The following is a 14,106-nucleotide window of genomic DNA, read 5'->3' on the forward strand; positions in this document are numbered from 1 at the left end:
ACTTGGGAGATTGAAATCCATTCACAAACAAACAAACAAACAAACAAAAAACCCACAAAACCCTGTGGATCATTAACATCCTCATCCCAAACCATCACCTCAGCCTTTTTTTCTGTCTCTTCTCTTTTATTTCTAATAGCTCTCTAGGCCACCATCTCCCTCCCTAAATAATTTCCTCCCTTCTCCATATCTGTAATTCTAAATATTCAGTCATCACTGATGTTTTTTGCCTAGTATGGCAAAAATAATAATACCAGTTCCCTTTTCCAAATGACCTCCCTCACCTGTCTAGAACTTTTGATGACCTGCTAGCATTTTGTTTATACTCAACACTCTGGCTGTCCTGTGTGCTATCTCTCCCTGAGAATCAATGAAATGAGCTAGTGCAGCTGTTTCCGACTTTAACTCCTGTCATTTCACGAACCCACAGACTGAGCAGTAGCTCAAAACCTACCTTATCCTTCACCATTTCTATTCCTATCATGAGGCCTTTGCCGCGGACATCCCCGACAATTTCAAATTCATCCCGCAGTTTAGCAAACTTCAGCAACATATAGGTGCCAACTTCTTGACTGTTTTCCTGTAGATTTTCTTCTTTAATCACCTGTGGAGAGAAAGACCCCCCCAAAAAAATAAAGTTCTAAAATTCGTTAGGAAACATGGAGAAGTAAATATATATGACCTTCTTTACAGAAACTTGACCAGACAAATGGAACCTGAAGTCAAGTGTGGCCATATCATGTCCTACAAAAAGTTTAGCTGCAAAGGAGAAAAAAGGCCTTGGTAGGGAGGGATACTTTCCCTATACCATCCTCATCTTCAGGGGTGGGTAAGAATTTAGGAAAGAATAGAAGACATGTCTGAATGCAGGCTGCAACACAGATTCCACAATCCTGAGATTTAGTATTGCCTGGCTTTGCTAAGAACTAGGCTACAGTGGTGAATAAGACAAATGCTCCGAGGAAAGAAATGTCACAGATTTTTGTCCTACTGGGGGCATGTTGGCCTTTGTGGGCTCCCAGACAGACAGGCTGTCATTGCCCACATGCCTCACTCCAGGGTCCTGGCCTCTTGAGCTGAGTGGAGCCCTGTGTGGGCCCAGAATCAGGCACCTGAGGACAAAAAAGGGTTTTCCCCTGGCACTCACAGCAGAGACCTGTGAGTCTCGATAAGATGCATGTAATGTACTACTTTTCTATTTGGCTGATAATAATTGCACGTCTCTAGGCAAAACATTGATGTTTTTAAGATCTTTCCTATTCACCTAAGTCCTCTCTACCTCCTTCTAAATTGGTTGAGGTGACATAGCACTTAAAAAAAAAAAAGTTGGCAATAGCTACAAAATGAAATAAATGACACATGTCTACCCACACTTTCTCATTTAATAATTTAATTATATTTGAAGGTACTTTTTAATTAGCCAGGGCAGCTTTTACTTACTTATTTTTTATTTAGAAATACTTTTAAATTTAAGTTTTTGAATAGATGAATCATGTGCCTGCTTCACAAATCAGAAATTATAATAGTGTATGGAGTAGAATGATCCTTACTGACCCCTGCCTGCCAGCCTCCACGTCTCCCTCCCCACAAATAACTGCTGTGATTCGTTTCTTGAATAGCCTTCCAGAAAAACATTATACTTATTTAAGCAAATGCTATTATGCATATTAGCAAGGACATTTAAAAATTATTTTCTACAAATAAAACCTCAGGCAAAATCAATGGAGTGAGGCTGAACAATAGCTGAATTACCTAGCTGTAATGACGTAGCACTCAGTTTCTCTTTAGTCTTTTAATTTATGACGGTGCAAAAAAAAATGAAGGAAGAGTATATAAGACGGGGCCAAAATTAAACTGAAATCAAGGACCGCAGTTGATAACTATCCATAAAATACCACTTAAATAACAAAAGAAATTTCAGTGCTACTAGCTGGTTAGAGGAATTCTTACATTTCCCATGCATGTGAGGTTTACTATATATTTCTTATTCAGTAATTCAAGCACCAAAACCAGATCTTAAAAAAAGACAGATGTCAGAATAATAACTGGACATCTAACTTAAATTCATGAACTAGAATTTACTCTCCTCTTTGATAATGTAATGAGAGTTCTGATACTGTGTGTGTGTGTGTGTGTGTGTGTGTGTGTGTGTGTGTGTGTGGCTTTGAAGTAGTCATTTTGCAAAACGAGCGAGGTTCACTTGGTTGCTGGGATGTACCTCGAGCACGGCTGATCCAATGGCACAAGCCACGGGGTTCCCTCCGAAGGTACTGAAGTGTAACATGCATTTAGCCAAAGACTTGGCAACGTCTAGGGGGAGAAAATAAAGGTGGCTAATGAGTGACAGACACATCATCTATAATCTCCCATCACATTTGGATTCCATTTACTTTCATGTTGTAGGTGACATCATAGCCAATTCATTCTTCACTCACCAGATAATGGAATTTCTGGATGGAATTTCGCCCTTCCCCCAATTCCTATGTGGTAGTCCTAACCCACAGTGTGAACGCATTTGGAGACAAGGCCTTTAGAAAGGCGTTAAGGTTAAACGAGGTCATAAGGATGGTCCTAATCCCGCAGGACTGGTGTCCTCAGAAGAGGCCAGAGCTCTTTCTCTGTCTGCAGAAGAGAACATGCAAGGACACAGTACGAAGGTGGCCGTTTGTAAAAGAGATCTCACTAGAAACTAATTCTTCTGGCACCTTGATCTTGGACTTCCAGCCTTTAGAACTGTGAGAAAATAAATGTCTGTTGTGTATGCGACCCAGCCTGTGGTATCTTGTTATGGTCGCCCTAACTGACTAATACAGTGGATAAGGAAAAATTGCTTATTTACTCAACTAGAAGTTTAATAAGAAAATCTTATGTGTCATGTGAACTGAAAAGTCCCTTGATTTATGGGAATTTACATGGAGACCTTCATTAGCTAAAATTCTATCTTTCTGTCTTCTACTCTTGGGACTAAGAAGGAAATACATTTTTTTAAAAAATCACATCAAAGATTTAGTAACATAATTTCTGGATTGTCTCAGGGTGAGTATATATTCAGTTAATTATACTTTACTTTCCATAATACATCCATATTTTTGTACCTTTAGTTATTCAGTAAAACACTGAGCTATCACAAGGCACTTAAATATCTGTTAGCACCTCCAAAGTGTGGGAAACACAAATGAAACAGTTTTAAGATTTTCAACACTAAATGGTTCATAAAAATGATTTTCTGTAAAACCTCACTAAAATGAAAAATTCAGTTAATTCTAATGTTCACTTTCATAGAATGTTCTGACTAAGTGAGATTGTACTGTATTTGGCTGTTTTGTGAATAAGACATCAACAGAGAAAACTATCACTCTGGACCTTGAGTCTATAGCTTCTTGGTGTGGCAAGACCAAGTAAGAGATTCTTTCCAGAATATGAATCCCATGGAAATTTCAGGGTTGGCTTCAGGTTGGTTACGTGTTGGCAACGTGTGTTGGTCTTGTTTTTGTGGCACATTTCCTTTACCTCGTCAGTATGGTTGAACCTTGCTTTTCATTTTGGGGGCAGGAGAATTAGTCTTCCCTCCAGCAAGAACAAAAGGGATGGCTTGCTTTCCTCTGCTCATGATGGGTCGGAGACAGTGATGGGAACTACACACACATTTCTGTCTGGAAGACAGACTGTTTCTCTTTTTCACTGCTTGTGAAATGGACGTGGAGCCCCCATCACTGTCCCCAACCCACACAAATTCCAATACATGTGGTTTTTAGTTTTGTTTTTTTACCATCGCTGATGCAGGAGGCCCAGAAGCAAACACAAATTACCCAGTAGTTCCTACCTACCTGGAGTTGTCACAACTGCTGCCATGGGAAAGCCATTCGCAATCCCTTTAGCCATGGTGACGATGTCTGGCAGAACGCCGTGGGTTTGGAAGCCCCAGAAGTGAGAGCCCAACCTTCCAAATCCTGTCTGCACCTGATGGAAGCAAATCCAAAATGATGGGAAATCTTTAAGAAATGCTGGTATTTCTGACTCTCTGATCTCTTCACTTTCATCTTCCCCTTCTCCTCAATGTCATCATCACAGCCACGGTCATTGCCGTCTTTGTACGATTATGGACGAAGCACTTTTTAAACTGTGCCTGGACTTTTAGGCACCCAAAGCCATGTACTAGCTTTGTGTGATTCTGGATCTGCTTCTTAAGTCCTCTGAACCTATGTTAACTCTGTTAAATAGAAATACTAATAGCAATATATCTGTGAGGGCCATAGAAAGGATCATTATTATCAGCAATTCTTAATAAGCATCTCCTGTGTGCAAGGCGGCAGGGGAGAAGAGTGGAGAGGCAGTGCCTGGCCGGCTGGCTGAGGCAGGAGTTACAGTCAGTGGATCGGGGCTGTGGCACCTGCTGCCCGGCACGGATAGGCTGGTCATACTCTTCCCTGGGACCTCCTCTTTCTCCCTGCAGAAAGACCCTTGACCCAGGCCTGAACTGAGTTGACCTCAGTTGTGCTGTGCATGCTGCTCCCTCTCCTTCCTGCTGCTTCGTCTCACTAACTCCTCTTGTCTTTCGGAACACAGTGTTTTCATCATTTGGTCTAAGAAGATTTCCCTGAGCCCCCGTAGGGCCCCTGCTCAAGGCAGCTGGGCATGCTGCCCTCAGAATCTCTCACCTTGGACTGTTATCACCTGTGCACGTGTCTGACGACAGGGACAGTATCTTATTCCTCTCTCAATCCGCAACGCCTAGCAGGGTGCCTGATGACAATAGATGCTCAGTGATTGTAGAGTGAACAAAGAAGTGGCAGAAGTGCCTAACTGAATAAAGCCACAGAAACATTTCCATGCAAATTTCTGCCGGAGCCTCTCTGGTGAAGGTTCTGTGATTTTGGGCTGGCTCTCAGCCCCTTGGTCTGTCTGTCTATCTCTCTACACAGACACACGGCAGGTGGGGCGCAGAGGTGTGGGCATTTGGAGCTGATTCTGAAATGTACTTGAAAGAGCAAGCTTCTTTCTCAGGCTTCCCTTTCACGCCCCTGCTCTCTCCAGGCTGCTGCTGCAAAGGCGGGTTTCAGGGGTTAGAATTAGGTGATGGCAAATGACGTAGGAGAAGAGCTGAGACATGGGAGTCACACAGACCTGGCCTGGAATCCTGGGTCTCCTGTTTCCTAGTTATGGGCCGCTGAGCAAGCTGATGAATTTGTCCAAATGAGATAATGTAGGAAGAGCTCATGGAAAAATCCATTCATTTTGTCTTCCTGCCTTCATTTTTTACCCCATCTATCTCAGTATCATAAATAAATGGTAAAAATTCGGAATGCTTGGATAATGCATAAAATGATGTAGGACAATAAACCATGTTTAGTCACCTAGGAAGTATCAGTTTTATAGACTCTTTCAGTAGAACAGAGAGGACTCATTCTAAGGTTCATAAGCTCAGATGTCTTCAAGGGTAAGGAGCATATCCTAGTAGAGGTGGGCCGGGTCTACAAGGGTGACCAGGGCTGAGGACCACGCGTGTGCACGTCCTGCCTAAAAGCGGTCAATTTCAAGTCTAACCCTAGTCCATGTCAGACCAGACTAGCAAAGACTGGCTTCCCACTTGGCCCCAGAGGCAGCCAATTTTCTATCTTTGGTCCCAAAGTCCTCATTTTAAAGAAGAGAAAAGCAAGGCTAGCTGATTCCGGTGACTTGTGTAAGATCATGTGGCGGCAGCACTGGTCCCGCACTCAGGTTTTCCATCCCCTGATCCCTCTTTTTGTGCCACCCTTTGCCTTTCTACACAACTGTTCTGTCATTGAGAGGCAGCTTGGCCAGTGGCTAGTGTGGCCTTGAGCCCGGGTTTGAGTTCTGGCTCTGTCCCTACTAACTGCAGGTGATTTAACTATCTTGGACTTAAATTCACTTATCTATAAAATGGGAATAATATCAATGGTATTTACCTTCTAGAATGGTAATGAGAATTAACAGTTAATTATGTGCAGAGCAATACGAACAGTGCCTGCCACATAGTAAGTGCTCAGAAAGTTCCAGCTATTCTTAGCTTTATCTAGTCATTAGGACCACCCTCCTGAAAGTCACTTTGTGTTAGTTTCCAATTACGTTCTTTTTTTTTTTTTCCTTTAAGGTAGCTTTTTAATGTTTCATTTAGGATTCTTGTCCTTTTATGTGAGGAGGAATTATGCAGGTTACTATTTACTCAAATATTTACTATTATATATTATTGTTGTGGCTCCCATTTGGACAATTAACATTTCTGTCAAATAATGAGCTATTACTTAAGCATTATTTATTATTTTTCTAATTTATTTTTTTTTAATATAATTTTATTAGTTTCAGGTGCACAAGACAAAATAATACTTAGACGTTTATCATTTATATCCCTCACACTGTGTGAACCCCCTCCCCCCATCCACTACCCCTCTGACATCGCACACAGTCATTACATTTCCACTGTCTCTATTCCTAATGCTGTATTCCGCTTCCTGTAACCATATACATACAAACATACACACACACACACACACACACACATATATGATCACAGTTTCCAATTACGTTCTTGAAAGTGACAAAACCATATACCTTAGAAAATTAAATTCTGAAATCCATATTTTCTTTGAATTCTGTCTACCTTCCCTCTAATTAGTGCAACTGCGGCACCTTCACTCTGTGCTGATTCCGAAGGTTATAGTCTATTTTTCTCACTGATGTAGTTCATTGTAAACTGAGTGAATATACTTTTCTCCTTTTTAAATAACAGACTAACTTTCTTCAGCTAGGACTTTTTGATTAGTTCATGTTCCGTAAATTTGTACCAGGAGGTTGGGGAAGGGAGGATGGGCTTGGAGGGGGAGCTGGCCCACGCTTCCCCGTGCAGGGCACTGGGGGTTGTCCAGTCCCCCTGGGATGACAGAGACATGGCTGTGCATGAAGAAACTGCAGGTGGGGGCGGGGAGCGGGGAGAGCCCCCTGTCTGCCATGGGAATGTTTAGTTGAGGAAAACTGTTCAGGCAAAGATGGCAGGACTGAAACTGGTGTGACACATAGAAATGCTCCCCCTGTTCTTCGTGGGTCTAACCACGGTTAGAATCGTGATGAACGGCCGTGATGAATGAGTTGGGATCATTCTGGGGGCCTGACCATCATTCTCCGGTCTTTGATCCCCATTCCTATTCTCAGCAGACAAAACGCTTTCTTTGGTACATGCTATTTTGAGGTGTGACCAATACATGGGTCCCTTTTTAAAAACACACAAGCCACAGCTCACAGAGCCAGGGAATTTTGTGCCTTTCAAAGTCATCCCCGTGGTGGTGTTGTAGGCTTCTTCCAACAATGCTGACTGAATTCAAGCTATTTTAGACTATTTTGGAACTATTTTTTTGGAATATCTGCAATGGCGGTGCTCTTCAAACTTAGAGGCTAACTTCTTTTCTTTTTAAATATTATCTCCAAACAAATTTTGTTATTAAGGCAAGATGAATGCTGCCAGGCTGGATAATACTATTTTGGCAAAAATTACTTGATGAAAACTTGGTTGTGAGATTAAATTTCCTATGTGGTTTTTGAGCTGTCCCTGACGTACCCCCACGTAGGAACTTGACAATTATGTTGAGCTATGGAAGCATCACCTATGCCTGTTAGCACCTGATTTGACAGACTTCAATTTGCATGTTTAAGTTCTGCTGCATGTACTTGTTAAACAGACCAACTAGACCAACTAACCCACTAACAATCTAACCAGCCAACTAGCAAAAGCTTCATTAACTTATACCCACCCACATCTTGGAATTTCCACCCTAGGTGTTTCCTGCCTGGAATACAGAGACACGTTTAAAGAGGCTGCTGCCTGTGCCTCTCACCCCACATCACACCTATTCCGCGGCCACTCACTTCATCTGCGATGCACACGCCTCCCCGCTCTCTCACCAGCTCGAAGGCTTCCTTCAAAAACCCCTTCGGGTACTGAACAAATCCATTCACCCCCTGCAAAGGAACACACCAAGAACACCGATAATAATAGCACAGGCTTTTGAAAGTATTCAAACAAGGAAGACCGGTTATCATCATTACCATTAATGATACTAGCAGTTTTTAAAAGTCTCTAGAACGGTTTCAACTAAGGGTGACAAGACAGGTCATCAGTCTTATGCCAGGTCTTCTGAGAAAAGGATGCACATGTGTTATTATATTTTTTTTCCTGAGATTAGAAAAACAACTAGATTAAGGGGATTTAGCAAGATTATACAAAGGCTCCCCCTGACAGTGGGGGTGTTATGCAACTGAAAAATCATTGGGGATTCCCTTTGTTTAGAATTTTAGGAGTTCAAAAGTTTCATGTGCACGTATTTATCTGTTCAGTCTGGGAATGCAGGAGATGGGTATTTTTTTTTTTAAAGGTCAATTGAAAATCAAGGTCTCTTTTTTTTTTTTTTTTCCAAGGGGACCAAGAAAATGAATTTGGAGAGGGATGCAGCAATGGTTACTTAAATCATTTTACAATTCTCTAGAATGTATGAATTAAAATCTCATCATTTAAAACTCAGCTCAATTAACGTCTCAGGCTAATAGACTCACTTGAATTGGCTCTGCAAAAAACCCAGCGATTGATTTGGCCACCGAAGTGTTCAGAGTATCTTTGAACTGTTCAATATACTGGTCTTTAGCTTGGCAGCAGTCTGCAAATAACAAACAAGCAAATAAATAAACAAATTTGAGGATGTGAGAATGGTATCCAGAAGAATGGGAAAAAAAGATAGAAAAAATAAAATAGGATGAGTAAATTGACTAGAGTCTCTCAAAATACTGTAAACCAAGATACGAGGATATAGATTTCTGAAAGAGGGACTTTCTGTCAGAATGACTTGTATTGTGATTCAAGCAGCCAGACTAGGACAGCCACAACGACGCAAACAAACCACTTCAGTTGTTTCATCTGGGGAAGAAATACCCCCGAAGTATCATTGAGTCTGTTTCACCTAAGGACATGCATCCTCTCAATTGGATAAATTTAATTAAAATGTAATTGGGATATGGATTTAATCTATTTGAAAATAACTCTATTTACCTTGTATTGCTACTTAAGCTGGCATAAAAATTTAAAGTTACAAAGTGTCTCAGTCTTTAGAGTTAGCAAACATGTTTGTAGAATGATTAAAATTCAGTCTACGGAGGAATGTACTAGAGCCAGATGAACTTCATCTACTGTAGCAAAGGAGAGGAAACTTTCGCCTCTGGAATAGCAAAGATCCCAGGTTGACTGCATCCATATAGGACCGAACCCTCAGAATTTTTATCCACACCTGTAATTTGGTTCTAAAGAGAACCACAGAGTATTTGAACTTCAACCTATATCCATGGACAGCAGAAGGGATCAAGAGGGAGATGTGGATGTGATGGAAGCCCCCAGTCCCGGGGACAGTGAAAGCAGTCTGGGAGGCAAGTCACCACCTACCATCTTAATGCTTGCATAGAGCATGTCTGTAGCTCTGTCTCCTGAAGACTAGAGATAAGGAATAGAAAGCTTCAGTCATCATCATCAAGACTGAAGCACGAATCTATTTTAATCTTCAGCTTTTTATTAAAAAATGGGAAAAATACTACCTGGCCCCAAACATATTTTTAGGCTACAAGTGATATTTGGGAAAGCTTGTTTGACAGAGATATCTGACATCTTTCGTTAGCTAGAGCTGGGGGTTGGGGTGTGAAGAAGGAAGTAATGAAAATTCTATTAAGCCCACAAAGCACATTTTTAGCATCGGTTATGTTAGTTGCTGGGCAGGATAAAGTAGACAAATCTATGCCTCTAGAGATTGAAATTTCCTATTTTTATTAAGGAAGGAAGAGAAAACGGCCTAGGATGACCCTAAAGAATGGATTTGACACGTTCAAAAGGTATAATTTGGAAAGTTAGCAAGCCCGTTTGTAACTAGAAAAATCAACCCCAATGGCTTAAATTTGGACAAAAACAAACCAAGAGAAGGTTTTGCTTGAACTAGTACTGGACCTTTCATGTTTTTTTTTTTTCTTTCACTGCCCACAAGTTCAGCAATGAGAGGGGTCATCCACAGTTATCAGCTTTTTACTTCATGTGGCATTTACTTCATAGGCTCATTGCTGTAACTCCAGGTCAGGCTGCCTCTGGAGAGTGATTTGGTGTCACCATGACAACACCAAGACGGTAGAGAGTGTATGCTCTGCCGGGTGCTACCCAAGCAAGAGAGTGGAGATGGAGAGTTCTATTTTAGCTGGTATAGAAAGAGTTAGGCAGAGTGAGGAGTCAAGAAAGGAAAAAAAATATTTCAGGAAAAGGAAATTTGTCTTGCGAAAGGTGAAGAAGAATGACATGGTCGGTACCACGGCTGGGACGTTGTGGAGGCAATGGGGGTTGAGAGGTGAACTTCATCTGAAATCCAGGGCCTGGAATGAACACTTGGAAAGAAGGGAGGTAATGAAATCTACCATAGAAACATCTATATTAGGCTCACAAAATGGGCCACTGCTTATGCTCCGTGGGGAGTTATGACGTAATTCTGAGGTGAAAAAACTACCAAGGTTGGCACTCGAATGAACCCTAAGAGGAACAGAGAACTAGAACCTTCTATGCTCAAAGTACTTTACATATTGGAATGCCTTTGTAAACATATATGAACACACCTTTTCTCAGACCCGAAGAGTGTCAGAAGAGGATGAAGTCCCTTTTTGTATTCCAATTCTGTTTGAAGGTATGATATCGGTCTTATCTCTTAAAGACATGAGTTAAGAAAACAGCTGACTTCAGATATACCAAAGACAGCAGTTCAGAGAAGCAGAAATGAATGTCTGTCACTATCGTTTAGCCTCCAGATGCCACTAGAGAGATGACTGTGGGGTTCTGGTATTTTCTAGTTGGCCTAAGACCGAGGAGAAGGCCTCAAAGTGGGAGGAGGCAGAGAGGATGGAGAGAGAAGGGGACACAAAGTAGGGAGGGAAGGAAATGACCATCTCTTGAGTGCTTCTGCCTACTAGGCTCTGGACTGGAGGTTTGCAGTCAGATCAAAGTCTGAGGTATGCCCAACTGATTTCAGTTCTTGATACCACACACATAAGATACACAGCTATGGCTGCATTTGCTGTTGCTGTTATCCATCCTCCTCTACAAAAAGTTCTCTTGCCTTGATCTCTTGAGCCCTGGGATAAGGGGTCAGGGAGGCAGGTATTGCTACCTCCATTTGACAGATGAGAAAGTGGAAGCAAAAATGCATCTTTTGCTCATAGCTGAACCACGGCAGGGCTGGGAGTAGAATCCAGGTGTCCTGACTTCATGTGTTGACTCAGTCCTGGCCAACAGAACAGAAGTTATTTTTAAGCCGGGGTTCATCCTGCTGCCACATCAGTGTGAACAAGGTGTGATCCTAGGTTAGGAACACTGGCTTGGGGTCAAGTCCTCGCTCTCCTGCCTCCTAGGTGTGGACTTCAGTTTCCTCCTCTTTGAAAGGGAGAGTTTGAAGGACAGCGTTAAATTTCTATATGGTTTTAAGTTCTGTGACCATGACATCTTGTTCCAAGGCTCATTCTTTCATCCTCCTACCTCCATGGGCTATTACCCACCTGGATTTGAAGATGACTGAATTTTCTTCCTTGCAAAGTGATTTTTAAGACTTCTATTTGTATTCTTTCTCTTCACCTAGTGACGCTACTATTCCATTCAAGATCTTTTGGCTAGAGCATCTAGTTCTTTTTCTTCAGCACTACTTAGGAGCAGCTATTCAAAAGGTTCTGAACTGTGGTAACAAACATGAGGCGGGACTGAACAAAAAACAGATGCTGTTTCCATGCCTTCTCTCCCTCATGTTAAGAATAAAGAACGCAAATAAAAATGTGATGGATAAATGGAAGCTTTCCTTGTGAGAATGCCTTCCAAACTTTTGCAAGATGTCAGCAGCCTTCAGAAATGGCCTTGTGTTTTGACAGCATCTTTCAACACATCTCATTTTGGCTGGCATTCTGCACCCCTAGGGGAGCCTCTTGACTGGAGTTTTGAGATTTCTGGAAGTATTCTTTTCCCTCTCCCCTCCTTCCATTGGTAATTGGTAAATAATTCCACCAACCTTGTTTTCTTTTCAGATCGATCGCAGAGTTACTGCTAATAGAGCCATAGAGCTTCTTTAATCACCAGGTGACAGTCTGTTTTTAGCTTAGCTCTGACAGCATGAGGTGCTTTTCCTAACAGCCAAATGCACAGTAGTAGGCATGAGAAGTGATTCAACAAGGGGTTGCTTTCTAGTTTTGTTTCCTTTGGCTTTTTCCTTTCCCACGTCTTAAAATCTGTTCACTCAGGAATGGTTCAGCCTTTCTCCAAGTTCCTTATCCCTCCTGACCTTCCACCATGGACCGCCCTCCCTGCCCCATGGGACCTGGTGCACAGCTGCATTTCCTAATTGTTTGCACTGGAGAATCTCGGCAGTGACTTCCTCCCCAAGGGCCACGGAAAACATCTGGGCACATTGTCTGCAAATGGCAAAAGAAGAAGTTGGGCACAACGTGAACACAAGACAGCCAAACTGGGCGATCATGTGGTACCAATCAAGGCAAGAGGATTTCTTAATTTGATATTGATTTTCCTCCCTTGCTCCTTCCCCACTTAAGATAAAAACCTGTTATTCTGCTTTGAAGAGATAATTCTTTTTTTCTTAGAAACAGTTATGTGGGCATTCTACAAAGGAAACTGATTTCAGTGTCTGCCTAGAAACAACTTGCTTAAGGGTTTGAAAGAATCAGACTAATTAGGTATCTGATTCTGATGCCGAAAAGGTGGGTACAGCACGTGAGAAGAGAAGCTGAGTACAAGGATAACTCTAGAAGTTTTATGAATTCAACGCTCTGAGAACTAATTTCAATGCATTTATTTGCAGTTTACTTGATTTTATTTAAAAGTAATAAACAAAAACCTCTATTATTAATTTTTACTCAGACTCTGAAGGTTCTTCTAAGAAACATTCCTCCCAAATGGTCTTTAATACAGTTAAGTCAACTTGAGCCTCTGATTAATGATAGGCTTTATATTACTTTCTAATTCTAATGCCTGGAACGTCTGATCAATTATTCCATATACCCAGCAGCCTTTAAATCTCAAAACTCACGGATTGGCAGCCTATCCCACTGGGCAGTTTCGTCTTGAAGAACACTATGTTTGACAAACCAAGTGTGTAAGGACTGCAGCCATGGTAGGCACCTCTGCAGACAAAAACAGTGGGAGGACAGAGTTAAGTTCAATGTTCTTTGATCAATGGCCTGTGGAACACGGGGTAGGACAAACGAGAACATTCGTGAAGGCTCTGGAGATAAAATGAGCACCGTTAACATGCAACTCCAGTGGTTTCTAAGAAATCTTCTAAGCCTATGTCAGGTGAATATGTTTATTTATCGTTCCTACTGGTGTCATAGATTTGAAGTCATGAAAGTAATTTTGGGGGCCATTTAGCCAAGAACTCTGACCTTAGCACCTACCCTACTCTGTTGCTCTGAAGTAGTGAGACTCATCTTTCAGCCACATGCCAGAAATGATATATTTGATGAGTATTTGTCTTCAAAGTAGTTACCTTGAGAAGCCAAATATTCCCGTGATGCAGCTGTAGCTTAATACCTCTGGGTACACCCCTCTTTAAATGCCTTATAGCTATCGTATTTGGCATTTAAGAGACAGGTTTTGTTTCATTTTGAACCTGAAACAGTCATATTTAGTATAAATCATTCTAAACACCATTCTAAACACTTGGCTTAAAATGAGTTTGGGCAATTTCCCAGATGGAAACAGCCCAAACTGCAGATTTAGGACTATGTATTCAGACTATGCGGTGGAATTGTCATATATCTTGTAAGAGAGAACACAAGCACGTGTTGAACCTCAGTAGCACAGTGACTGCTTTTAATAGATTGATACTTATCTGGACATACATCATCTGGAATGTTTATTTACCATGTTTCCCCAAAAATAAGACTGGGTCTTATATTACTTTTTGCTCCAAAAGATACATTAGGGTTTATGTTCAGGGGATGTCATCCTGAAAAATCATGCTAGGGCTTATTTTCCAGTAAGGTCTTATTTTCAGGGAAACACGTTAGGTAAAAGAAGCACAATTC

The 14,106-nt window shown here is 41.5% G+C and overlaps 1 protein-coding gene across 2 annotated transcripts in view; it reads right to left on the minus strand.

Moving 5' to 3' along the window:
- The window catches only part of AGXT2 (alanine--glyoxylate aminotransferase 2), a 40,255-nt gene that overhangs the window by 7,439 nt on the left and 18,710 nt on the right, over positions 1-14,106 (minus strand). For both annotated transcript variants that reach the window (XM_019737289.3, XM_019737290.3), the window contains exons 6-12: positions 13,107-13,200; positions 12,381-12,474; positions 8,563-8,663; positions 7,879-7,971; positions 3,828-3,960; positions 2,219-2,310; positions 455-604 (exon numbers count right to left, since the gene is read on the minus strand). In XM_019737289.3, coding sequence (XP_019592848.2) covers positions 455-604; positions 2,219-2,310; positions 3,828-3,960; positions 7,879-7,971; positions 8,563-8,663; positions 12,381-12,474; positions 13,107-13,200 — 757 coding nt within the window. The remainder of the gene's footprint in view (positions 1-454; positions 605-2,218; positions 2,311-3,827; positions 3,961-7,878; positions 7,972-8,562; positions 8,664-12,380; positions 12,475-13,106; positions 13,201-14,106) is intronic.

This window comes from Rhinolophus sinicus, chromosome 3 (genome assembly GCF_057876585.1).
Source record: "Rhinolophus sinicus isolate RSI-liver-muscle chromosome 3, RSI-T2T, whole genome shotgun sequence".
Lineage (NCBI taxonomy): Eukaryota > Metazoa > Chordata > Mammalia > Chiroptera > Rhinolophidae > Rhinolophus > Rhinolophus sinicus.